The 26,946-nt window shown below is 35.5% G+C and overlaps 1 protein-coding gene across 3 annotated transcripts in view; it reads left to right on the top strand.

The window, feature by feature from the left end:
* The window catches only part of LOC149079974 (protein Wnt-2b-A-like), a 56,298-nt gene extending 29,415 nt beyond the window's left edge, over positions 1 to 26,883 (top strand). The window contains exons 1-5 of one of the 3 annotated variants that reach the window (XM_089238894.1): positions 14,504 to 14,804; positions 15,768 to 16,024; positions 20,685 to 20,953; positions 24,489 to 24,754; positions 25,237 to 26,883. In XM_089238894.1, coding sequence (XP_089095020.1) covers positions 15,778 to 16,024; positions 20,685 to 20,953; positions 24,489 to 24,754; positions 25,237 to 25,441 — 987 coding nt within the window. In that variant the 5' untranslated portion in view covers positions 14,504 to 14,804; positions 15,768 to 15,777 and the 3' untranslated portion in view covers positions 25,442 to 26,883. Of the gene's footprint in view, positions 1 to 14,503; positions 14,805 to 15,767; positions 16,025 to 20,684; positions 20,954 to 24,488; positions 24,755 to 25,236 lie in introns of those variants that run through there. The other 2 variants (XM_089238891.1, XM_089238893.1) reach the window with 2 other exon arrangements.
* Positions 26,884 to 26,946: the final 63 nt, after the last annotated feature.

The raw sequence follows: 26,946 nt of genomic DNA on the forward strand, positions 1-26,946 counted from the left end.
CATTTCAGCAAGTGGTGGTTGCTCAACCTCGAAATCTCGTTCTTTTTAACAAGATGAAGAGATTTTTGGGGAGGGAATTGCTCTCTTGAGAAGGCAATAACAATCCCTGGAGGTAGCAGTCATTATCGTATTCATCTTTGAGCAAACTTAGAAAACTAAACAAGCACTTCTTATATTCGGACATTTTTTTCTTTATGGGGTAGTTGTATCAGCTCGTATTTTTTTTAATCCACAAAGAAATTTATTTAATTTAAATAATAAGTTATATTTTTGTGTAGTTCGCTAAATTTGTGAGAGACTGAAATCATTCTCTCATCTCTCTCATTTTGTAAACAAGATTTATATGCATAACTAATCCAAATTTTCAAATGAGATACCGTAATCCGAGGTTACTTTGCACCTAGAAGTGTAACTTGTGCACCAATCCTGTGAAAAAAGATTCATCGTTGCCTAGCCGCTATTCTAATGAAAATTTCCGAATGGTTTTGATTTTTCGTGACAGGAGACACTATCTTTCAACTCATATATATGACCGAGATAGTGATTCATTCGCTATTTTGGATATCGTTTGCTAAATATATCTGTGATAGTTGATTTTACCTGGAATTTTTGTCACGAAAAAGTTGCATCTTGCTGTCAAAAAACGACTTACCGTATATACTCGTGTATAAGCCGATCTCCTCACTTCAGGACCACCAAAACCGCAATAAATTGAAAACCCGTGTGTATATATGTTACAGTAAAAGCTCGAAGACTGGTAAAACCTAGGTTTTTCTGGTAAGCCCTAGGTTTTACCAAAGCAAGTTGGTAAAAGCTCAAAATGCGCTTATAAACGTTTTTATTTCAACGATTATTTATATAGTCGGAGTAGATTAATTAGTAAATTTTTCATTATAATTACTAATTGCTTTCCGACCCCCCCCCTCCCCAAATTAAGGAATAAATTTTTCGACAAAAAACTTGGCTTATACATAAGTATATACGGTAACCAGAAAGTAAATGTTGTTTATTTATACGTAGAAACTAATTGTCTTTTAAATCATACCTATAAAGTTGTAATTCAGTGATTATTCATCATTATATGCTCGATAGTAATTTAATATTAATGTTCTGGGCATAACTGAGACTGTCTTGCACCACCCAAAAAGTGGTGTTATGCGACCACTAGTTTTTTTTACTTCGTTTTACGCTTAACTCAGCTCAGAAAATCGATCCTATTACGTTCAAAATTAATACTGCTTGTGTCTTGTTTTTTGATAAAATAATATACCAGAGATCTTATTCATATTATTTACTTCTTCTACACGTTAAAATGAGATGAGTAGCACTTTTGTGAATTTTTATCATTTTTTCTATTCAAGACTAAAAAAATCCATATCCTATCAGCTTCCCGTAGTACTATGTGGTAACAATAAATTTCAAGTGGGTCGACAGTTCTATAAAACATTGTCTTGTGGATAAAAAATCAATATATAAGGTGGTTCAAAATAACCCACAGGAGTAGATTAATTTGCATCAATTTTAAAAAATTCATATAAATTTAAAAAAATTGTGATGGTTTTTTATGGCAACAGACCTGTTCTCACATAATCTTAGAATATATCAACATCATTTTCAAAAATCATTTTACATATTTGCTATGACTAGCATGAGGTTTTCCTAATAAACTCTCTGAAACGGTGAAAGGTAACAAGGTAATCCCGTGTTACGGTATAAGTAATTAAAAGATTTTAACAAACGAAATTGTTTTGTCCATTTCATTAAATTCAATAATGCAAACCACGTATGGAATCCAGAAAAGAAATCGAGCTATCAACTAAGTATTTCAGTCGTCTACATAGTGTTGGGTGATAATTTAACTTTTTTCCTCTTAATTCTTATCTTATTATTATTATTTTCGTGGAAATGAATCACTTTCACACGATTCACATATTCGCGCACGTATTCTGATAGTGTTAAATTGAATTTCATATTTTCAGTTAGAACACACAGAAAAATAATGAAAAGATAAAAAAAAGAAAATATTTGACGTCAATACGATAAGAAGAAGCAATATCAAGGAAATTCTTTCATGGCTTTTTGTGGAATTTTCTGTACGAATGTATGTTATCACAAGTTTTACGCATATCATTTGTCATGCCGTTCAGGAAAAAAATACATTCATATTTATAATCATCTTCCTATAAAAACATGAAAAGCACCGGCACATTTAATGTGAATAAATTTTCAATACATTGGATTAATTATATATGCGATCATATTATCTCATAATATGAACGTTATTTACAGGAATCTATAGTGTGTTTATTTTAAGTTGCTATATCAGTCACCCATTATTTTTATATATGTCTGCACGTAGAGCTTATTGTCTAATTAACTGATTTTCGTAACTTGAAGCTTGAACTCTGTGTTTGCCACAAATTCTATCTCGCCAATTTCTCAACTTATCACTACAGATGACAAATGTTTCGAGTCTAGCATAATCTTTCAATTCGTTGGGCAGTCTAGTTTCTAAATTAAACCCAATTAAAACAAATTAGATCAAACTCTCATTTGATAAAACTCCCTCACTAGAGATATATCAACTGCTTAGTAGACTTTAAAAAAGAGCATAATGTGAAATATGATGAGCCCTTGGTAAGTTATCACCACTTGAACAACGAAGCCGATTCGTTGATCACCACAATTTAATTTTTTTTTCTTACAATTCAATGCGATGAGAAGATCAAATTCTAAGAAATTTACGAGGACCAAACGCTTATCTTTCAACAGTTCATATAAGCCAACACTTGACACTTTGACTTGAGTCGCCATCTCAGTTTTCGTGCTGATATGCGTGTTCGGTGAACGAACGTGAAAATATCCTCCCTTTTATTTAAGATATCTCTGTTTGCTGTTTATTTATTGCTTTGATCAAGTTCATAGGCGACAAAAGTTGTCAACACATGCACTTTTTTTAATCTTGCAAAAGAAATGGTTTCAGTTTGTATCAATTTCTTTTAAATGTGCCAAATACTGAGTAAGTAAATAAATGAGACTCAATCTTTTTACATCAAGTAAACACCGAAACAAATGTTAAAATCAGATTTTATAAAGACTAACGTTTGGAGCTATACAAAAAGTTTTGCAGAAAATGAGAAAAGCTTTTGTGAATGCGGTAAAACTTCTCCGAAGGCACCACCTTCATTTTCACAATTATTTTTGCTTTATCATTTTTGACAGCTCTTCCAATTCGTGACCAAATTGCACATTTTTTTTATGTATCGTCCTCTTCATGCTAGAAGCACGAATGTGAAAAATTTTCAATATTTTTTTTATCAGGTGGTTGGATACCTTATTGTGCTAAGTTTTTCCTGAAACGCGAATGTGTATTGTGTATCCTATGTGTATCCCTATTCAAACACGTGTTACAAAACATTTTAGAAAAATAACTTTTTTCTCCAATTACATTCCATTTTCATGCTTCTAGCGTGAGGTGGACGATATGATAACCAATCAATAAATTTCTTACCTCTGGGGGTCGTGGATTCTAACACTATAGACACGTTTAAAAAGAAATATGATAAACATATTGAAATAAATCGAGAAGCTATCCGTACTTAGATGAGACAACCAAAATTTTTTGTGGGTAGAAGTATATTTATATTTTATCATAATTATTTGGTTTTTTATTACTCTGTTCAATCGGGTTTTTGAACACACGGGGACTGTATATAAAAAGTTAATTTCTTAATTTTATTTTTTTCATTTCTACGAGCCCTCAAACAAATTTTAAAATTTGTAATAATCACATACATCATTTGAAAATTTTTTATATGAGAATGTTTCCAGGGGCGGCTTAAGCGAGGGTGCAAGGGGTGCGACGCATCCGGGCGGCATGTTATGAAGACGGCAGTTTAGCTTTTGATGTTTAAATTTGGACATCAATTTAAAAAAAATTCAATAGCACAAATTCATATGATACAACGCTTTATAATCATACCTCAACGATGGAGATGATGAAACTTCCTGTCGGGAACAGACAGCGACTGGAAACGTATAATACCAGAACTTACTCTATCACAAGAGGCAAGTGTGCACTTTGGTGAACACCAGCTTTAGTAGAGCTAAAGCAAGTGTGCATTTTGGTGCCCCCACCCTGTCATATTTCCGTAACAATCAAATACGTCAATGGTGGCCAACAGCTGGCCCCGACAAGATGAAAAAAACTATATTTTTGGTATTAGTTTCGATCGACGAAATTGTGGTTAATGTAGAAAAAAAATTATTTCTGATTAATTGGGGCAAAAACAATTTGTATTTTCCACTCACAAACACAAAAGCTCTTTAAATAGACAAGTCATGATTGAATTCAAAAACCTACTGTGAGATTTATGTAAGTTTGCCTACAGTAGAGCAGATTTTCTTGCGCAATTCATCGTAGGTCAGTGATGGTAATCTCGACGAGCAAAATTTCCCTCGAAAAGTTTCCTTTCAGTAGGTTTTTCCATAAAAATTCAAAACTAATATGCTGCTGTCTATTGGTAAAAATATTCAGTCAAGTATTTAGCAGGAAAAAAAAGCAAAAAGCAGACTATAGAAAAGCACTTTGTGCATGAAATTCAGAATAACAAATTTCGAAATATGAAATTATTTTTTTTTGTTTCATAAACTTTAAAAATTTTATGAAGTAACATTCTCCAGACAGACAATGGTTAGAGCATTCATTCATAATTTTCTGAAAGAAAAGAAAGATGGAAAAGTTTTCTCAACAATAATTCATTAATAATTATTTATAATTAGTATATTTAATTGAATGAAGAGTTTAGTTAATTAGTTGAATCCCGTCAAAATGCTTGTGGCCCTCGATGCTATAGAAAACAATCATTGTGAGTGCAGATCATATGCCACGACACTGCGTCTGACCATTATGTTGGCCCTCAAACAGAGAGAAGTTGGCCACCCCTGAAATACGTAAAGGCTAAGGAAAAAAATTCGGCTTCCCACTTGTCTGGTCTCTGGAGCACCCGAAACGCCTTTGAAATAAATTTCTTAATAAAAGTCACCTCATTATAATTGCTTTTCACAGAATAAGTATAAATAAGAGCAGGGACGATTCTCATCATTTTTTTGTTTATCACGCTTTAAATTCACTATACAAGAGCCCACCACCAAAGATCCCAGTCTAGGGACACTGCTCCTGGCTGTAGGGGGAGGGGGCATAATCTGGAATAATTAAGAATGATAAAATAATACTGGACCAAAGCGTTAAACAGTTTCTTCAAACGTGGGACGTATGATCATGCACATTCTGGTCAGTGAACAATTGTGTGCGACTGTGTGCTATAAAAAATCATGTTTATCACAGAGTCTATCACTAGGCTAAAGCCTTGTCGGCTTCTGCAAGAGTCTTCTTCATGGAGCGGCATATGGGGCTTTGCATCCGTCCGGCAGGTAAGCTCGAGCAGCCACTGTATGTTTTTAAAGTCAACGCGGTTATACAGATATCCGCTTTGCAAACAATTTGGGACACCCTGTATATTTGATACCATGCTACGGGGGAAGAAATCGATGGCAAAACGTTCGTAAATGAGTTTTTATTGAGTATAAATTAAATGATTAGTAAAATAAGGAGGTTGGTTACTGGTTTTTTCCACGATTTATACAGGGTGATACACTACCGCGTGTACAAACTTCTGGGAGGCGTAGGTAACTCAAAGACGAATGTAAATTAAACAGCATTGCAAGGTCGGAAATGTTTCCTTGACGCGGTAGCACACACCAGAAGTGAAAGAACGCCACGTAAGTGTAAATGTATATCGACAAAAGTATAACTGGGATAAAAGGTGTTTTAAGTACCGTCCATGAACTGTAATGCAGGACTCAAATCTCTCCAACGCAGGAAATTCCGAACATTCAGGAAGATTCCTGGCACGTCTTGGAACTTCACTGCCATTCGTGCAACCGGTTCCTCAGCACTGTCAATGAGGGCGGGGCCAGACTTGGTCATTTAGCGCCGTGGTTCTCAACCGGGGCCATGTGGCCTCTTGCGGTCCCAGAATATTCTAGAGGGCCACAGAAGAAAATCAAGTCAAGGGGGAGCCATGACAGGTGCTCAAGGGGCCACAGAGAACTGTGGAAAAATTGCAGATAAGAAGAAATTATGCTTTCAATCGAAAATATGGTCAGAAAAAGTGTGCCACTTTTTAGCAAAATTGTCCTTAGAACCAGGGTCGTCCTAAAGCATGTACCAATCCAGGCACTGTCCATGGGACCTCATATCCACAGGGTGCCTACTGAGTACCGTCTTAGCTCGTGAGATCCCGGCGGGTATGGTGTGTTTCTTCGGACAGTGGGCAAGTAATATTTTTTGGACCCCTTATGTTTTGTATTCTTTGAGGCAGAGGTATGGGTGGGATATAGGCCCGTGCTATAATACATAAAGCAGCCGATTTCGCGGCCCTAAAAATCTGTAGGCCTTGGGCACGTGCCTCGTTTACCCATGCGAGAAACAGTCTCTGCTCTGGGGGCATAATGATAGTGAGATGTAATTATACAATTCTCGAGAATGAGTATGTAAATGTGTTGGCAGTTACCTCTAGCCAGGTAGGGAAAAATCAGAAAAATCATTTTGCTATGATGCTGTTAAGAACACCCTGGGCCTACATTATCAGATTGGTACTGAGATAGATCTATTTCTATGGTTTCAAGATTAAATTCACAAATATATATAAGCTGTCAGTTCCAGCTCCAGAACATCACTTTACCCTGAGGGGACCATGATGTTGATACGGCCCTGCATAGAACCGGGGCAAAAAGGGAATTCTAACCCAGGGATCCGGAATCTGACTTTACTTTTTGTTCATTATATACATTTACTTTAAAAAGTCAATTCAATAAGTACAAAGAGCCTCGCTCTGAAATGAGAAGGGGAATACAAGACTGGGGTGGAAGGGTTCCGCGGGAAGAAAATATTGTCCAAAGGGGGGTCATGGATTGAAAAATGTTGAGAAACACTGATTTTGCAGACCGGTGCAAGAAACAGTTTCGCGACCCTCTTCAATATACGAGAGAGATGAAAAATAGGAGTTAGGCACAGAGAGAGAGAGATTATCTAATCTTTGCTCCATCCATCGAAATTCAATTTCGTTGATCCGCTAAGTCTTTGAGTTCGGATCTGTCAAAAAAAAACCTTTCTGAGGATGTCCCAGAAAGTAGTGCCGTCTTAACGCATAGGAAATACTGGATAGTGCAGGTGGTTAAAGAGCCGCACGTTAACGAGACATACTGTATGCAAAACAAAATAATGTCTAACAAGATTTTTAATCGGGATTCACTGGTACTTCAAGTCTGATAGAGTGACGGGCCCAGAGATTCTCTTTTACCGAGGGCTCATGGCACTGTTAAGACCATTGCTCCTTCATGGAAAAGGCTAAAAGGGCTCCGGGGATCTTAAGTATCGGTCTTATATATTTTTCCGATATTTAAAGCTATATATATATAATTTTTAAAAAAAATCAATATAAGGAGCCGGCTAAAAATCTTAGCCTGAGTTCTTGTCAAAAATCAAGACCTCATTAAAGGATGTGCAGGCCACTGATTCACAACTGCTGTTAATAAATCAACAAGTTCTGGCTTTTTTGACTTTAATTAAATAATTAATTAATTTTTTGAATTATTTAGATTAATTATTTTTGTTGTTTCTGAAATGTGATGCTCTAATGAAGATGGTAGCTACAGTGGGAGGTGGAAAAATAGCTTACCATGGACATTTAAAAATTGATTAATTTTGTGGGAAGTATGCTTCCCACAAAATCAATGCAATAAAATTCATTTTTAAGCCTGCCCCTAATATTTGCCGCCGGTGCGATCGCACTCTTCTCACCTGCCCGTTCGGCCCTGAATGGGGGCTGTCATATACCAGTGTTTTGATATGACCCCAGTCTGGGGGCCCCAGAAGAAGTAATCAAGGCAGGGTAGATCCGGTGATTGAGATAACAGGGCTAATGAAAAAAAACCGTAACTCTTGCGCCCGTACAACGCCATTTACCACGTTAAGCTAGCATTTCCGACCTTGCATTGCTATGTGATTCCGATTCGTCTCTTTGAGTCACCTACTCCTCCCAGAAGTCCAGAAGTACATGCGGTATCCAATCATCCTGTAGATATCATATGCAGTATTAAATTATCAAAATAGGTCACTACATTTGAAACTTGAAACATGGTTTTTTCCATGTTACGCCAAGAATATCCCTCGCTAATAAAACCAAATTTTACATATTATCCGCTATCAATATAATTGATTTATCTACGGTGATGCATTAAACAGCTAGAGTAATAATGGGCCGTTTGGAAAATAAATAAGGCAAATATAATTCTGATAGAGATGGTTTCTTCTTTAAAGAAATAGCTAGGAGGGAAGCCACAACATTCCGATATTTTTTGAGTGTTCTTTTCTTCTTTCAACTTTTTTAGCCGTTTCAGTTCTTTATTTGGAAACAGGAGCTTGAAAAAAAATAGGAACGAAAATGCTCCTTCGCTTTTCCAGATGAGAGAACGTCATGACAGGTTAAAATCAAGAATAGAAGATGGGGTATATATATATATATCCAGATATTCCGATACAAATTAATTACTAATGCTCGTCAGGTTACATTTACATTTCATACTTCTCAATTACTTTAGTACCTTTAGAATGTTGTAACGCTTTTTCTTTACGAAATATTTCCCTAGAAATCCGACTAATCCCTTTTTGGTGCAAGTAATTGACTTGAAAAAGAAATGACTCTTATTTTCAGGTAACCCTAAAAAAAAGATATCACCGTCTTTTGCTCTCGCTTAGGGTATCTGGGAGAAGGGTATATTCTTCTGGCTTAGCGATTCTTTGGAGTGCCATGTGTAGCATGAAGCATGATCTCTTTTTTCGTTAACCTCATTCTATGTTGTGAAACAGATGCCGTTACAAGCGCCTCACTAGAGCAGTAGATAAACCACAAAGCAAATTTTTCATCCCTCTCGAAACCATAAATCCTGCATTTGCGGAAAGTTCAGTGAAATCGTTCGAGAAACTTTTTACGCATTGCATATGTATACGTAAGATTAGTGTGGGTACGTTTTCAATATAATTATAATGGGTGCGAGATGTGCTCATTATCTTAGGTTCATTTCCATAACTCTATTCGAAATATTATTTCGTATTTTACATGCCAATCCGATTCAAATAGTATTTCTAGTAGAATTTGAGAAAATATGGTGATTCTTTTTCTTGCATATCATGGGTAAATATTATAATACTCTCCGTTTTTGTCTCTATGGTTTAACTCCGTATGTGAATATTATACGCAACTGAATGGTTTTTCTGTTCACTTTTAGAATTTTGAGTAATTTTCTCACCACTTTCAGGAGTTCGGATTGATTTTGATGAAAATCCATTAAAGAGTTCACAGTAAAAATTTATATACATCCATCGTTTTTAATCCCACTGTAACTCTCACCGTTCCTCCAACATGAGAGAAAGGTACCACCGGGCGTGACGGAGGTATCATGGTCTTGACAGATATCATGTTAAATGGTCGCACACAGCTTCATGTGTTTGACAGAGTCAACTGAAGTCTCAGAAGGTATAGCAAGGAGAAATAGTCATTTATGTGGCTTTTCAATGGCGCAGTTGGCGCATATTTCATTTTTTATGGGCAACACTCGTCCACATCGAGCTGAATTTGGGAACAAATGTCGAAAAAATGAGGATATTCTGTTGATTGATTGGTTAGCCAGATTTCCAGACTTTAATCCAATTGAACATTTCTGAGTGTACTTGTAAGTGCAATTGCAAATTGTCAATAACCGAGAACCATCCAGGAGCCAAGGACTGCTTAGTCCAAGATCACCACAGGGACTCGTCAACTGTCTCATCAATAGTACTATCGGTGTATCAGTTAGAGATCTGACCATACATCCTACTATCCTCTCGTTTCAGAGGACATCTTACAGTTTCAGTTTTGGACATTGCTATTCTCTTGAGCATTATTGAGTGTGTATGGTTTCACTCTGTATGGTGTAATTATTGCTTTCTCTCTTATAATATGAATACATGAATAATTTGTCTGGGCCGGGGTAAGACTCAATGACTACAATATATTTTTTTTAATATTTCAAATTGACACATCTAAGATTTTGCATTACTGATGTAGTTAAATTTGTGGCATCTTTTTATTCTCAATCACATAATCATCCATTCTGATAAACCATGTCACATATCTCAGATTCTTACCGAGAAGTGTTGGAGTGGAAGTAAGGTATTGTTTGAGTAAAAATAGAATAAAATTAATTATCATCTCGAATATTGCTTGAGGATTTTCAGAAATCGTCAATTCACTGTCTCTTCAGTGAAAACAACAAATTATTTCTGAAGATCTACTTCCTTGGGAATGAAATAATGTGTATAAGAGTACGTAAATTTAGAAAAATAAAAAAAACTAGCATATAATATATAATGTGCAATACAAATAAGAAAACGTGCCGTTCAATGCGAGTAGAAATCTTCGAAGTTTTCCTTTCCACTCGGTTGTGATTTCTTTATCGTTCTGATGAGAGGATGGCAATAAAATAATAACAATAGAAATTCCATCGGTATAATCCAGCAATGAAGACTGAAATGGCTGTTAAAGAAAGGATCACAAAGATTTTTGGGCGTGATATCATCATTTTCCATTCTAATCTCGGTAATATTTTCTTTTCCCGGAGGGGATCGGGAGAGTAAAAACTCTTTATTGCTAACTATATTCTTGTCTAGCACTAGAACGTTTTGTCGTCGTAGCCTTGGGTCATTTTGGAAAAGGACATCACATTTGATTTATACGGTTTGAGGTCCCTTTAGAGAGGGAAAAAAATATAGAGAACAGAGGAGAGAGAGAAGAGGAATATATATATATAAAGAAAAAAAAATCTGGAGTTTTTAAGTTGGGCTCACTCTTGATTTATAGAGCGGCTTTAAAATCTGCCCACTCTTTTGTTGTACGAGGTATATGATGAACGCCACAAAGCGTAGCCATTGTCACTTCGCTTTCCCAACTACACACGGTTCGGCATAAATCTTTTCCCGCTCAGTTTCCTTCGGTTATCTTCGGTCAGCAGCAAGAGAAACATATATATATATAAATATATATAGTAAAAAAAAATAGCATTACAAGAACCAGAGTTTTAAAAACTCTATTTATGGCCCTTACTGAATCCCACTGTCATAAAAACGACTTCCATAGTGGAATCTCGATCCCAGCTAGTCAGCTATGTGTTTTATTTTCCATGAACCCGTCCTTGCTTTTTTATACCTAGGAGGTGCTACCGTACATACTGGAAAAAAAAAAGAGAATTGCTACGATATTCAACTCTTGAAGGTGATGATAGCCAAAATTGACTATATGTACGCAACAGTTGGAGCCAACAATATGTACGGTACATCGTGCGTTCATTTGATCATTTTTGTTACACACGGAAGCTGACTGCGACCAAAAAATTCTAGCAGATTCCAAAATAAGAGACCAACCCCCCTCCAGTGTCCATAGACGAGACTGTCATGAAACTGGGCTAGAAGAGATCTCAGCAACGGGATAAGTTCGTCGGCAGAGTTCCGACGTTAATGTTTCTTACTTTCAGTGTTTTTATAGCCGTAAACATTTTTAAAGACGGACTCGCCCCCTCCAATATTTATCACTCTTTCCATAACACCTTTAGAAATGTTGGGTTTGAACCCCTTTCAATATTCTTGAGCCCTCCCAATATTTCCAATATTCTTCGATTTCTGCCCACCTCCAATGTATAATGAATTCCAGGAAACCATAAAATATTGAGGAACAAATTCACGCAAAGTAGTCTTGCCGCCTGTGCTTACATTTCAACAAATAAGAATCAGAAACATGGTGCAACAAAATATTTAGCTTAATGTTCCAAAATATTTTTCTGAGAGATCAATCGTTAATGTTAAAATTTTTTGAAATTGATAGCTAATTTTTTCCCAATTTCAAAGTCTATGCCCATATTCTTTGTTGTCATTGCTGACAACCAATAACTTAAATGAGTTTCGCGAAGCGGTAGGTATTCGACAGATGCTTGTCATCAATTAGAGTGAACGTAAGGATAGCGTAACTCCGAGTTCCACGGATAATCAACTTCCATCTGAAAGATAAGAAACAGAGAATAAGTAGCACAAGTAAAGAATGGATGGTACTTTGCAGTTTTTACGTTGGAGTAGTAAAGATATGAACTAAGGAAGCGTTGATGTAGCTCGTCAAAACAATAGGCGCCCTTGGCAGTTGCTTGGGATTCCTAAATAAACAAAAAGGGTATGTTATTTGAGTTTTTGGCGCATGACTGATAACAGACCCAAAAAGCCGGCGCCAAATCTCCTCGAAAGAGCGTCCTTGCTAAATTTCTGTCATTAGTGGCATTCAACCTTCCGGTACCTACTATCATTAATGACTATCAGAGGTTTATTTAGCATAGTTTTATATGAAGAAATACCGATGGATGGTAAAGATTTTGCAAATTTCAAAGAGATCGGTATCCTTATAAAACTTACGTAACCTTTCCTTCGAGTTTTACTATATGCCTCGCAATCATCAATATCTATAAATTTCTTTCGGCAATTAAACTTTTTCTTTCAAACCGAACACCACTAAGCCTCTATCGACTTTTGCTAATTTTCGTCGTTGTTCCTGTTTAGAGAGGGGGCCGTATTGGGGAATTATCCAAACTAAATTCGGGATACAAGTAAAATTTTAAAATAACAAAATATATAAAAATACGATACGTATAGGCAAACACAAAAAAAATAAATCGTCATACTTTTCAATAAACACAAATACAAACACAAAAGCTACTACAGGCAAATTACCCAACGAGGTGACTAAAATCTGAGGTTAAATGCGGATAAAATGGTTTTTTCGCATTTAATGCTGTTTTCTCCCAATTTTCCTCCGTTTTTTGAATTCAAATATTTCAGTGAATATTGCACTTAGAAATATATAACTTCTTTTTTGGTTGGCATCTGGAAAGACAGGGTAGCAACTTTCTAATTGGGTTTTTTGGCACAAGGGGACGGTACAAAAAACTTTTTTTATATTTTATTTTAATAATTATGAAACCCTTTGCATCATGAATGACTTACCTAAGAACTACACATTATTTGGATACGTTTTCTAATTGGACGGCTTTCATATAAAAGGAACCAAGCGCCATTAAATCTCACAACTGAGAAAAAGTTATTTAAAGTTATCTTCGATTCAGTTATCTCTTCGGTTTGGTTGTTGGTTCAAGTGCGCAAAGACGGCATCACAGCCTATATGTCAGAACCAAGTGACATTTTTTATTTAGGTAAAAAATCTCACCTCTTTCAGATGTTGGTATATCTCAAAAATGTTAAAAATGGCGCTTGGTTCCTTTTATATAAAAACCGTCCAATTAAAAGTATGCCTCTAGAATCAACGGTTCGCCCCAGTAAAATTCAATATGCTCTGTTAGCTATGCACATGCACCCTGTATATACAGGGTGATTCAAAACTCAACGTACAAACTTTTAGGGGAGATAGAAAACACAAAAACGAAACAGAATCACATCGGAATGTATGATCGGAAACCCCAACCTGATCAGCTGGAGTATAAACGAAGAGGCAGAAATGACAAGCCAATAATGGGTGGAAAAACTCTTTATTTAGCGATACTTTACACGAGGACAGTACGTGTACACGTTAAGGTTCACAACAAGTGGTCAAAGTTCTTACCATCCACAGTTATGTAAGTTTGAGGGCGCTGATAAACCTCGTCGCAAGAATCTCCGTCACAGCTGCAAACGTCCGCTAAATGGTGGGTATTTTTGAAAGGACTCGACAATCAGTGCGTCGCCGATGTGAAGCGTGGTAAATAGAATTTTTCTTTTTACCATGGACCATATAGCGTATATACCAAATTTCAATGGAATACGCCCTCTAGAATGGGCACTACATGCATCAGAATGGGAAAAAGGAAAATTCAATGAAAAAGCGCCACTTTTCCACCTGGTGGTCGAAAATTGAACTTTTTTTTATTTCATAAATCTATCTCCCATGTTTTCATTAAGATGTCATAAAAATTTGGCTGTATTCGGATAAGCAGTTTTTGAGAAAAACTACTCAGAGTACGGGTACTTTAATTATATAATCACCCTCTATATCAAAACTTCGGAAACCAGAATTTCATTATGACAGTGACATACGTGAATCCGACGTCGGGAAAATTGTAATTGCGAGAAAGGCCGGATGTAAAATTTCAGCAGCTGTGGAACTTTTGTAGGTTTTCGGGCACATGTGTAATGCCATTTCCGTTAACATTCAAGGGGCAATAAAATTTAGGGATAAAAGTGAAAAAATTATTTTATCTCCGGAATATAATGCAAAAAAATAAAAATTTCATAGAACTACGGAGTTTTCCAGTGGAGGGGGGAAATGCAAGATAAATTTTGCCCCTACTGAAAAAAAATTCTAATTACGTCCCTGGCTCAACACATCGCTCACGAATAACGAAAAATTATCTTTAGGAGCATTCTAGTGGGACCACAAAAATCAATTGATGTCCATCGCCTGGTTTGAATCTAATCGAGCACTTACGGGATCAACTGGAACGCTAACGTCGAGCTCAAAGCCCATCACCAGGCCACCGGAGTGCGTTGTGGCAGTTCTTTCTGAATTCCTCGACAACAATACCAACATCTCGACTCCAGCACCTCATTAAATCATTACCATAAAGTATCACTGCTGCTATTCGAGCTAAGGGGGAATCTACACGCTACTAGATAGGTATGTATAATAATTTGTCCTCTCCGTATATATGACCTGATGTTGTACGAGTATATTATTTGAGTGTTGCAACATCATAGACCCTTAAACCATAGAAAACCGAAAGAGTTTTTTATAGCAATAAGAGAGAGAGTTAGAGAACGTGCAATTCATATGAGTAACAAGCTGGTGAAATGTATAAATAAATAAATGCATTATAAGAACATTAAAAAGTGTTGTTTCTACATCGCATTAGCCTGTCCAAAGACAGTTCATCATTTCTACACACCATTGAAATTCTGGACACTCGTATGACAAAAAAATATTGAGAACACTATAGAAAATGTTCAGCGCCGTAAAGAGCTAAGTTATTCATTCAGTGGATTTATCGAGTGTCTCCAAACTTGCAAGCAAAATATGAGCGGGGGGGGGGGGGAGAAGAAAGTTATAAATTACCTTGTGACGACCACGTGAGTCCCATAGGCCAAAGTTCAACTCCCGTGTTATCGCTAGAAAAAAAATTATACGGACCTCCCAAAATAGAAAGCCCGTGTTATAAATTCTAGTTGTTGCAAGTATCTTTAGCAGCAGGAATTGGGCTGGGACACTTGTTTAGAGGTCTTGCATGTTGTTAACACCCGTGTACTCTCACATGTCGGTATCTAAGCATCTATTACGCTGCTCAACTGAAGATATAGCTCGACTGAAAAATAATAACAAATGATAGAAAAACATTCACTTTAGATTTGCCTCTAGGTAAGGAAGTACAAAACAACGAATAAGTGTGTATTTTCTAAACAGGAATGCACTGATATTAATGTTCATTGTCTCATTGATTTGTAGTTGTAAGGAAACAGATATAAATGGATCGTTTCTTTTTTTTGTGTACGAAACATTTTTTTGGTATTTTATTTAAGTGTGTAAATAATCGTGTCATCTAACCCGAGATTTATTTTGTGCATTCGTTTTGTTTTTCTCTCACAGGCTGTTAGGAATGCCAAGCACTTACCAGAGTACACTAGAGTTGAAGCCAAGCACATACCTGAATTACTGCAGAAAGCTTCATTACTTAGTTGAAAGGCAAAAAGAGCTTTGTGGTCTCAGTCATAACATTTTACAAGCGGTAGGAAGAGGAGCAAAGATGGGCATTGATGAATGCCAACATCAGTTTTTGATGAGCAGATGGAATTGCACAACTTTCAATAACTCTAAAACAGTGTTCGGTGGAATAATGGATGTCAGTAAGTATTATATAACAAACTGCAACTATATAAACAAAGCCTGTCTCTAAGCTCTTCCACCCTTTTTCCTCATTACCTTCTTCATGATATAGCAACATTCGAGAGTTACATTTTGTAAATACACAAAAAGTACGTTGTGTGACGACCTATCATAGAAAAATGGCATATATATCGTCTTTGCTTCAGAGCTGATCTATAAATTTAAATGCTGCATAGAACAGATAATGCAATAGCAAGAAAATTTTTTAGTTCGTCTAAGTCACGTATTATTTCCAAGTTTACTGAATTATTTATCAATGTTATGGAAATTAAGTTTGAGAGAAGATGGGGTATTAAAATTTTTCCAGTGAGCATGCGCTATTAGTTTTGCATAGAAGAATACAAACAAAATTTACTCGGTCAAAATCATGTGTCAGGCCGATCCCAAAACAGGTGCTTAAATGTAGCACCTAGGGGGGTCTGGGTAAGTTCGATCCCTTTGAGTAACTAGGATACAGGATTTCTCAAAAGGAGCTTTCGAAAACTCGTGACTCGTTGGGCGTGACTAGTTCTCAGCAGCTACTGAATCAGTGATATCCGTGTTGGAGATATGATGACTACCTGATAATGATGCTACTAGACACGATTTGCCCTTGAACAATGGGAAAACTTCCTGGAGGGCCTCCAATTCACAACAAAGAAATAGAACTTCTGGGTTTTTTTTGGTTTTTTTTAGTTCAGGACCAGCAATTAAATACAGATTAAGGGAGAGAAAAAGAAACATTTTTCTTCTACAATTCAAACAAATAATCTCATAAATCTTTAACACAAAATCATTTATCTCAGTTTAAAGATCAAATCTTTGACGTCACTTTTCCCAATCAAAATATTGGTGACTTGGTTTGTTGTAATAGGAAAGTATATTATTGCCAGGTTTACCTCTTTCGTAGCATTGAACTTGTTTGTGACAATCAAATATCTCTTTATTACACAACAAAACTACAACATTTAAAGTCTAATCAGTGGGCCTATATTTCTCACTAATTATACGCTAGATAATTTACGCATAGTATATATACATAATAAAGTTAATGCCTTTCGGGCTGATATGCCGTGTTCCAGGCTTCTTTGAAACAGACGTTTTCTCCACTACTGCGGTGGATAACTGCGGCATAACAGTCCGAAAGGTATGAAATTTATTATGAACTCACCGACCGATAAACTGATGCAGCCATGAATAATGAGAAGGGCTATGGATGTGTTCTGTCAGAGTCATTTAAATACAAATATAAATACATCTATAGCAGTGTTTCTGAACCGCCGGGCAGCGACCAGAAACCGAGCCATGACATCAGTCAAACTGGGCCGTGGCAGGGGTTTACAGTTTCATTTTTGCTCATACATTTCACATTAGTCGTGTGTATGACCGGGACTTCCACTCACAAAAAGGTAATAAACCTCGTTGCGGGCTCCCAAAGGTTGAGAACCACTGATCTATTGCTAGATGGCAATCTTCCAACTATATATAGTGCTGGTTCTGTTCATTCTGTTCATTGCTGAATCTTTCAAATAAAGATTGATCGTCGTAACCACAGCTTCGTTTATGCCAGCGTTTCTATGTCTTTGTAAATCCCAGGATTATTAAAATGTCTGTAGCAGTTCAATGGACCACTTAAAGCAACGGTTCTTAAACCTTTGTCATTCCCGGCTCCCTTGCCTCAGTCAATGTTTATTCGCGGCTCTTCAGAATAGTCTAAGACGGAGTTTCCAAAACTTTCTATTCCACATCGTTCCCCCTTCTTCATAATGTTTTTTCCTCTCACCGCCCCCAACTCAAGTTAATCCAAAAGATCGTATGTTATTTCTGTAGCTCCTACCACCCTCCCGGAGCATTCCATTGCTCCCAGGGGACGATATTGCCTGGTTTGGGAAACACTGGTCTAAGAGAACCACTTAAAATCTGAACTGACACACATAAAATCGACAGATTGTCTCTAACATAGGTTGGAGACACCCCTACAGCCACGACATAGACTTTGATAACCACTGACTTACAGCATATGGGTCTAATATGTTTTATTCAAGTCCATGGTCTATGTGAATATCGTAAATATTTATGGCATACGTGAATAATTTTCATTTGAATTGCACTGTTCAAAACAATTAAGGGATATGTATTATTTATTTAAATTTGTAAAAATTTAGTTGACGATTAACTCTTGTGACACACACAACACTTTTTTAATACCTAACAATGTTCTTTGTCAATAATTTATCAATTAAAATGTTTAAAAATAACAATTAAATAAAAACCACATTTCCCCCCCCCCTATTAGTTTTGAGTAGTGTATTGTATTATTAAACTTTCAAGTCTGTCTGAGTCTAGCTGTCCCATATTCGCGGACCATAGGTTGAGCAATGCTGCTTCAAGTAGATTCCTCTCATCAAACTTGAGCATTTGTCGTGTATCGGTTATAATGAATATCGGGCATTGTGAATGTTTTTTTACCTTCCCGTGCTACTTCGTTATATCGTGCTCGACTGTGTATGAATTTATATTTTGCAAACCAGGGTTGTTGTTTTTTTCCTTATGAATGATTTTATTAATTCTTATTAGTCAGAGAGAAACTACTTTTTTTACGTTAATGAGCATTCGGCAAAAACGAAATGTTTCTGTGAATTCTTACTAATTTATAACAAAAAAAAGTGATCGAAAAAAAAAATGATGTAACAGGGACCGAATTTTAATTTCGTTATTTTTAAATGGTGGCATATAAACCTCCGCTTCTAAAAAAACTGGTGCTGTCATTTATGGAGAACATTAAACTGAAAAATCTAAGTTTAGGGCAGCTTTTAAGTAAAATCTCATAAAGTTTTCTGTAAAAGTCGTAAAAAAAATATTGCCCACGTTCGATGTGTTAAAGTATAACGAGAGAGAGAGAGAGACCATTGTCCAGGAGAAAGTTTGTTGTTCATTGCTCCCGTCTTCAAATTTATGGCCTTTGGATCAAAGCAGAGAAATAACGCAGACCAGTTCTAAACTAAACTGAACGACATGTGAAATTGCATTTTCACACGTTACGTTAGCTATAAATCCGTTCATATCTGCTTTCTAAAAAGTTCGCGTTGGCTTGGGAATTTATACAACACGTTCCATACAACAATAAAAAAATTTAATAACATCATGCTATCAAAATTTAAAGAAAATTACACACACACACATCGAATATATTTTTTGAACCTATAAAAATTGTAACGTTCGTTTAAAATTACGATATCCTAAGACATCGAGAATGAAAAGAAAAAAAACAAATATATTCTACTTAAAATTTATAGTTAAAAATTGAATTCCCGATTACTAAAATTTTCAACCCTTTCAGACCCAAGCATTTTTTTTTTTTTGGAATTTTAAAGATGTTTTTGCGCCATTGATATTCAACAAATATATTAGAAACATACATTTTTCAGCAAATACTTTTTAAATTTTAAAATTTTTTGTCAAAGTTTTGAGAGTTATAAGTAAAAAAAACAATTCACCTCATTTTAATTTTTCAAAATCAGCCGAAATGATGCAAGGAAAATATTTATATTCACTATATTCACCTACAATTTTTTTTTCCAGAATCTTATTGCTAAATTTTATGTAATACACTCATGCTCAAAAGTTAAGCAACAACCTGATAATTCCCTATTGTAACAGTATGATGATCTGGACGGAAATTGCTATTGCTCCCGCATTGACCTTCATGTCTTCACTAGAGGTTCAGAGACGGGAGTGCTCTATCGGGATGACATCCTTTCGCCATATGTTCACACCATTTCTTTCTGTCATGGGACTCGATGCCATGTTTATGGACGATAATGCAAAAGTTCAGTTGAACATTTCGTTCAATCCCACTCGTGTGGAATAGCCACTCATTTCTTTTGACTTGAACCCAATAGAGGATATATTAAACATCCATGGAAAAAACATTCAACTGCTCTTAATGACTCTTCCTAAAGCCTCGGTGAGCTGAGAACAAGTCTTTCGTTCAAACGGACCCTGATACAACAAAACGTCATTGATAATATTATTGGTATGAATCGACATTGTCGATCCTGTGCATCCAGCATAGGTCACCATATCCCATATTGCCCTACCTTCTCCATTTTGGGGCTCAGTATATGATTATTCTTTTCTACACCGGTTATTCGATTTTGGATTTCCTATTTTCTTTGTAATTTCACCAGAGAGTGTCCTTTGCTTCACCCTATGATCTGTGTAAACTCCAACAAAAAATAAAAATAAAAACATTTGCTTTTATAAGCATTTTTTATTTTGTTGCTTAACTTTTGAGCTTTAGTGTGCATCGCCCTTTCTCCGGAAGCACTCTCCTGTAAGCCATCTTGGAAAAACATTAAGTTCAACTTTAAGTGCTGCCCTCTTATGTAGCCCCCAAAGTTCATATTCACCATATTTAACGCAAAACATTCACTCCTTAAAGTCAGAGGTTAACATCCTGAGGTTGAAAAAAAAATCTTATAGTGACAAAAAGAAACCGCCACATTTTTGTGCATAAAGGTTTTGAAAGGGTTAAATCAATGAAGAAAATTAAATAATTTACACATATATTTCAATGTTTTCTGATCCTTTTCATTAAGATTTATAAGATTTTATTTAATTTTTTTACACCATTTCTAGAAAGTAGAGAGAAAGCGTATGTATACGCTATATCAGCCGCCGGTGTAGCATACAGCATCACTCGAGCCTGTAGCAAAGGCGAACTGGCCGAATGCCGATGTGATGAACAGATAAGAAAACGTGACAACCGAGGTCGGTGGAAGTGGGGAGGTTGCTCAGAGGATATCAAATTTGGTGCCAAATTCAGCAAGGATTTTGTGGATTCTGGAGAAGACATCCGATCGGCGGAAGGTCTCATGAATATCCACAACAATGAAGCCGGACGAAGGGTAAGTATTTATCACATCATTCACCGGCTAATCAACAAATAAGAATACTGCACGTTCTTCATAATAACTGGAAAAAGACCAATACGTTCGAACAAAATAAAATTGTAGGCCTATGCATATTATTCAGATCCTTGAATTCTCACAATATTCGCTTAAGAGTTTTTTTTTATTTTATTCTTTTTTTTTTCTTTTTTTTGTAGAAAAATATTATAATCTCTCTAAATTTTTAGAAAAAGCATTTCCAAAAAATATAAAGAAATACGTTTGTGTTTCACTGCTTTGCATATGGAAATAGAAATCCCCCTACTTTTTTAAAGTAATTCATCGGTAATTCCAGTTTGTTTCAAAACAAAAAAAATTTCTTATCAAAAAATTGAATAGTTTTTGCTAGAAATTTCAGTCATCTCAAAATTCTTTTCATTAAACTATGATGACTGGTCGTAGAAATGAAATGTAAAAATAAAGTGTTATTATATATACACACTATTATTTAACTTCGTGACTTCTGAGACGTTCAAAGAGGTTTCTTTAAATGGTATGCGTGATATTCTCCGCCCTTTTTTCTAATGTTCTAGTGCTTAATTTTTATATGTTTACAAGGAAATCGTTATAATGAGAATGTTGATTTGTTTTTCCCCTCTCCCTTCGAATTCTATAACCGTTCTAAAATCTAGATTAAAGTCACGGAAAACGTACAATCCAATCACGAAAATCTTATTACTGATACACAGAAGAACGAAAGTATCGAAACATTGGTGTTATTTGATGGAAAAGTTTTCCTTATGATACCGTAAACATTTTTATAGAGTCAATTCAAAATTCTTTCTCGAATGGAACACACTGGGTTCAATCGGATCTTGCGATGTTTAATGGTATTTCCATTTTGATTCGAGGTATGAACTTTAATCTATCTTGCAATTGTTTCTAATTATTCTTTCGCAATCACTGTTTTATACACGTCTGAAAGGCATTATATTCAACCTTCTAGAATTTTTATGATAAGATAGGGATAATTTCTCTCAAATATTAGTTTTTCCCAGCGTAGTTGAGAAATCAAGTGATTTTTTTTATTCGTAAAGATATTATATTTATTTTTATTTTTAATTTTTAATCCAACAACGATGCATAAATTTAATTTGTGAAACCAAATGTTTTAAACTATCTCAATCCGATTATATCTTCCCTACTTGTTAATCAAAATGATGCTATTAGAAATAAATAGAAAGTGCATTGCCATCATTTATTATCAGACTATAAAAGATGAGTCCGAATCCCGTGTTCTTCGAATGAGAATAAATTACAGTTCAATTTGGATAACAGCTCGATATTTTAAAGAAAACTTCGTCTACTCTGTCATTCAATCTACTGAATTATTCGGTTAATCGATTTAGTATATATATAGCTAATCAATTTTTATATCCTCACATACGAAGTCATTTGTGAGCATCAGACATGGAATCACAGCACAAACTTGCAATAGAAAAATAAAAGTAATTTTTTACGTCGTTAGTTGTCTGTCTAGCTTTAGAATAACAGTCGATATCTTGTGGCTAAAAGGGTATTTCTGATGTAATGCTATTGTGAAGATTTCGGACTGATGGAGTGCAGCTGCCCGTTCTGGTTAACCGGAGAACGAGGCGTCCGGATTTTATTATGGGATCCAAGCGAAAGAGGGAGAGAAAGAATAAAAGGAACACGAATGCCTGTGTTGTTCATTGCCGTTGCTAAACCATTACTTGCCAAGCTCTCGACGGCTGTATTTCGGGGGGCCATTTACAGCCCGAAGCGGAATGTTATTCCAGGCCAGGGAGAAGTTATGCCCACAAACAATAATGACCGCTGGGCTTAATGGCCCAGCATTTCAAGCCGCGCCGGGCCATTTCGTGTCCCTGTAGGTTAAGGGACTATAAACACCGAATTCCACCCTCACTCGTAAAACTTCGCTTCTCCCACACATTCTTTTTCTTGAAAGCATTTCGCTACACCGTTATTGCAACGACATCACAAAGAGAAGGTCTCGGTTGATAAACCAGGGCCTTACGCTGTAACGAATTGCTCCGAGGGGGAAAACAAAGGATCGAATTCTATTTGAAATAAGAATGTTACCGGAGATGTAAATTTTAAGACCTACCCCGAAAGAGACATAAACGCGAAAGTATGTCTTCTGGTAAACCGTCATTAGAGAAAGCCATTCTCGCGAATAGGTTTCGAAGAACAATTTCTGGAATTTGCTGTAAAGGTAGTAAGCAAGAGTGAGAAACAGAGAAATACCGGTTGAAAATCGTTTATGTTTTCTTTTCTCGCCTAACCTTTCAAGTTGAAACTTTTGAGTTTTCCCTTTTAAGGAAAATTTCCACTTCATTTTCTTTTTCCTCACACCCATCCAAAAATAATAAATGGCAACGTATGGCCCGAAAATGGACGGCCATTTCAGTTCTGTTGCACGCAATTTGTTTCGGAAAGGGAGAGCACTTATATAAACGTGAAAATCGGAATATCTTTTGAACTATGTTAACATAAATAATATTAATTTCCTTACGCTTTTTCACATCCACAAATGCATTTCCTTTGCTGACTACAGTTATTGTCAAGTTATTTTCCGGGAAATAAGGGAATGCTGCAGCCGTCTGTGAATACTTCTTTTAAATGACGTTCTTTATCGAAGCATTAGCAAAGTAATAAGGTTTTAAATCGAAATTTTCGGCACTTTTTGCGTTAAATAACAATGCATCATTTCAACCCGGTCATTAGCAATAATTTTCCAATTAAAAAAAATGAGATTCTTAGTTATTTCCTTCAACTCTGCAGTTTAGTTATTGCAAACTCATTAGCGACATTTCTCATGAGAGAATCCTATCGCTAGGAATTTGATTGTAATCATAAGTTGAACGACGTACAAAATCAGAAGTGAAGATCAGCAATTGTGATTCCAAACATGCCTGTTTAAGGATCTCATTTCACTGATATATGTTCTCTGAATACAATTACATAAGACTGTTCTTCAATAAATGTGCTCAAGTTTATGCAATCGGTTAGAGATATTCTTAATTGTGCAAGTGAAAGCATTAATTTAGTGATCGGGCTGAATTTATCAAGATGGGACATGTATTTTCATCGAGGTGTCTTTTCGAGAAAACATGTTGGACTTACTCTCAAGGTAAAAAAAAATTAATTGTTACTTCAACTCTTAACATCTTTTCCATTCTGAAAGCAAAGGATTGAGCAGGTAAGAGTTATGCTTTTCGGGCACATGCAACAAGTTTTACTGCTCCTATTTTCTTATTATTTGAAAACCAGTTCTAGAATTCTCTAAAAACAAACCCTAACAGAGTCCTAACATCGAAAACCTCTGTAAACTTTACAACAAACAAACTACAGTTGAAGATCAAAAATTAGTTTATCTGATCATTTAAAAATCGTTATATTGAGATTCTAAGAGTTTTCAGAATTATTGTTGGCTTATTATTTTTGCACTTATGTGAAGTTATTGAACTTTAAAGAAATTTCTACAGACACAAAAAATTTTGCTTTGAAGGGTTTGCGGGCAAAAATGGAAGTAATTTGCAAATGCCATGGTGTCTCTGGTTCCTGTTCGATGAAAGTTTGCTGGCGTCGTCTACTACCTTTCCGAGAGATAGGGGATTTGCTCACATCGAAATTTGATGGAGCCACCATGGTAAAGGTCATCGAAAGGAGGCATAAGACAAAGTTGAGACCCATCAGAAAGAACATCAAGAGGCCCAGCAAAAAAGATCTGGTCTATTTGGAAGAATCTCCAGATTATTGCTATAGAAATGAGACGTAAGTATCTGCTCCTTTTTTCTATATTTTAATGAGCAATATTTCTCTAAGAAACATCGAAGATGGGTGAGTAAGCTATATTGCTTCCCAACTAGGCATTTCCTCTCATTAGATCGTCTACCTGTTGAAGTAAGCTCGAGGACTTTTTTAGTTTAATATCATTTTATTCTTCATACCTTCAATTCTCAAACTGGCATTTTACACCTCTTAAGATTCAATTAATAGTCTTAGCAATGCGATACTATAATATAGATATGAAAATGTTTTTTACAAGTTATAATCAATTTCCCATTCTTAATTTTACATAAAACTGACTTCTGTTAATTGTATATAAAAACACCATGACTATATATAAAATCTGTTTATTTTATCTTTACTACGATATTTTAAAGCCATTATTCATTACATCCATCAGCAATTGATGTTCATGATTGATCATACTTGACTGAGATAACGATTTCAGAAACCTTATTTTGTCTCAGCAGAATAGGTGTACTCGGTACCCAAGGCAGGCTTTGCAACAACACAAGCTATGGTATGGATGGTTGCAGGCTCCTCTGTTGCGGTAGAGGATACCACACAGTCATCAGGGATGCCGAAGACAAATGCAACTGCAAATTTGTCTGGTGCTGCAAAGTTCAATGCCAGATGTGTAAAGTTAAAAGAGAAGAACATTATTGCAATTAAGCAGTTTGACAAGATGGAAAAAAAAGAAATCTCAAGGTCTATATACTTCTGTATATTCCAAAAAAACCAACATCATTATATTATAAATGTGTCATAACAGCTGTTTTCTTGTAGATTCAATCTCAAGAGAACATCCTTAGTATAAAAAACTGTTAACTGTGCATATTTCATTAATTCATCGCATAAAAATCGTCTCATTTTTTTAATGAAACGTCCATTTTCCTCAATGTCTCTTTCAGAAGAGGTCATTTCTTGATTTAAAAAAAAAAGAAGAACAATGAATATTTCGTGCCGGTTCATCATCTCCCAATCACCTGATTCCTGTCTTTTACAAGTAACTACACATAAATGTTTCGTCTGATTGTACTGCTAGTAAAACATTAAAGCATTCTCTCAACATGAAAATTTGTCCCCCCCCCCAACTTTCCCATCGCTGATGAAAAAAAAATGTTTTGTTTAATTAATTGTTCTAGTCGTGTACGTGTTCATAACTTGACTTTTCAAAATCAAAGAAAACGAACTCTATCAAAATACCTACCACGCATGTATACCTATCCTACCATGTATGAATTACGAATATCACCTATATTGTATTATTAAAAATCAAATTTAAATTGTTGTGGCTTTTACTCCAGTGTGTGAAGTATACACTTTGTTTTCATATTCTACATATGTATATATTATACTTTGTATTTTTGTTTTTTTTTATATATATTTTTTGTTGAGTCTTCATTTTTTCTCTATTTTTGCATTTATTTAATTTCTATTCCCATTGCGGTAGCAAATTTTTATAGTAAAAAGAAAAATTTTTTTAAAAAAAGTCCTCCCCTCTCTCTTGTGAATATCAAGCCTTTTGATGCTGTATTTATAACGTCATAAATTCTAGGTTTAACTGGATCGTAACTAATTATTGTGCAGGCTGTATAATATATGTTGTGAAAAGCTATTATATGACTAGTTGTTTCATTATTTCTAATATGCTTCATGATATATCATTGCGTATTGATTTTACACGTCTATAGTATCACCAAGTATTTTTTTCTGATTAAGGTCTCATTAAAATTTCCTTTTAACGGAATAAAAAACTATATGGTGTTTTTTCCCGTCATATAATTTATTGATATGATCTGATACGCAATTTTGTATACGTCGTTAATCAGCGGTAACGTATTCTGATATCTAAGCATATGCTAGCGAAATAAATGGAACCGTCTCTGAGTTAGATGTGCTGCAGCGTCCACTTAATAACATTTTACGCGTAAATCAATGGACATGAAACTATCAACATGACAACGACAGTATCATTAACATGATTTAGTTATTCTGTTAGTGATTAAATTGGATGTCATTCAAATGCATGTTGTACGTTTTCTTTTATGAATGATCCCTTTCTGTACAAAGTGCGTTGTTTACATGTAACAATAAATTTTTCATAAGATGTGTGCATACGGCTGTCTCGTTTTTATTTTTGATGACTTACTGTGTATATAAAGCTGAACTTTTTA

Source organism: Pholcus phalangioides, unplaced genomic scaffold (assembly GCF_987345545.1).
Source record: "Pholcus phalangioides strain wild (caught in Gottingen) unplaced genomic scaffold, Ppha-v1.0 ptg000011l_1, whole genome shotgun sequence".
NCBI lineage: Eukaryota > Metazoa > Arthropoda > Arachnida > Araneae > Pholcidae > Pholcus > Pholcus phalangioides.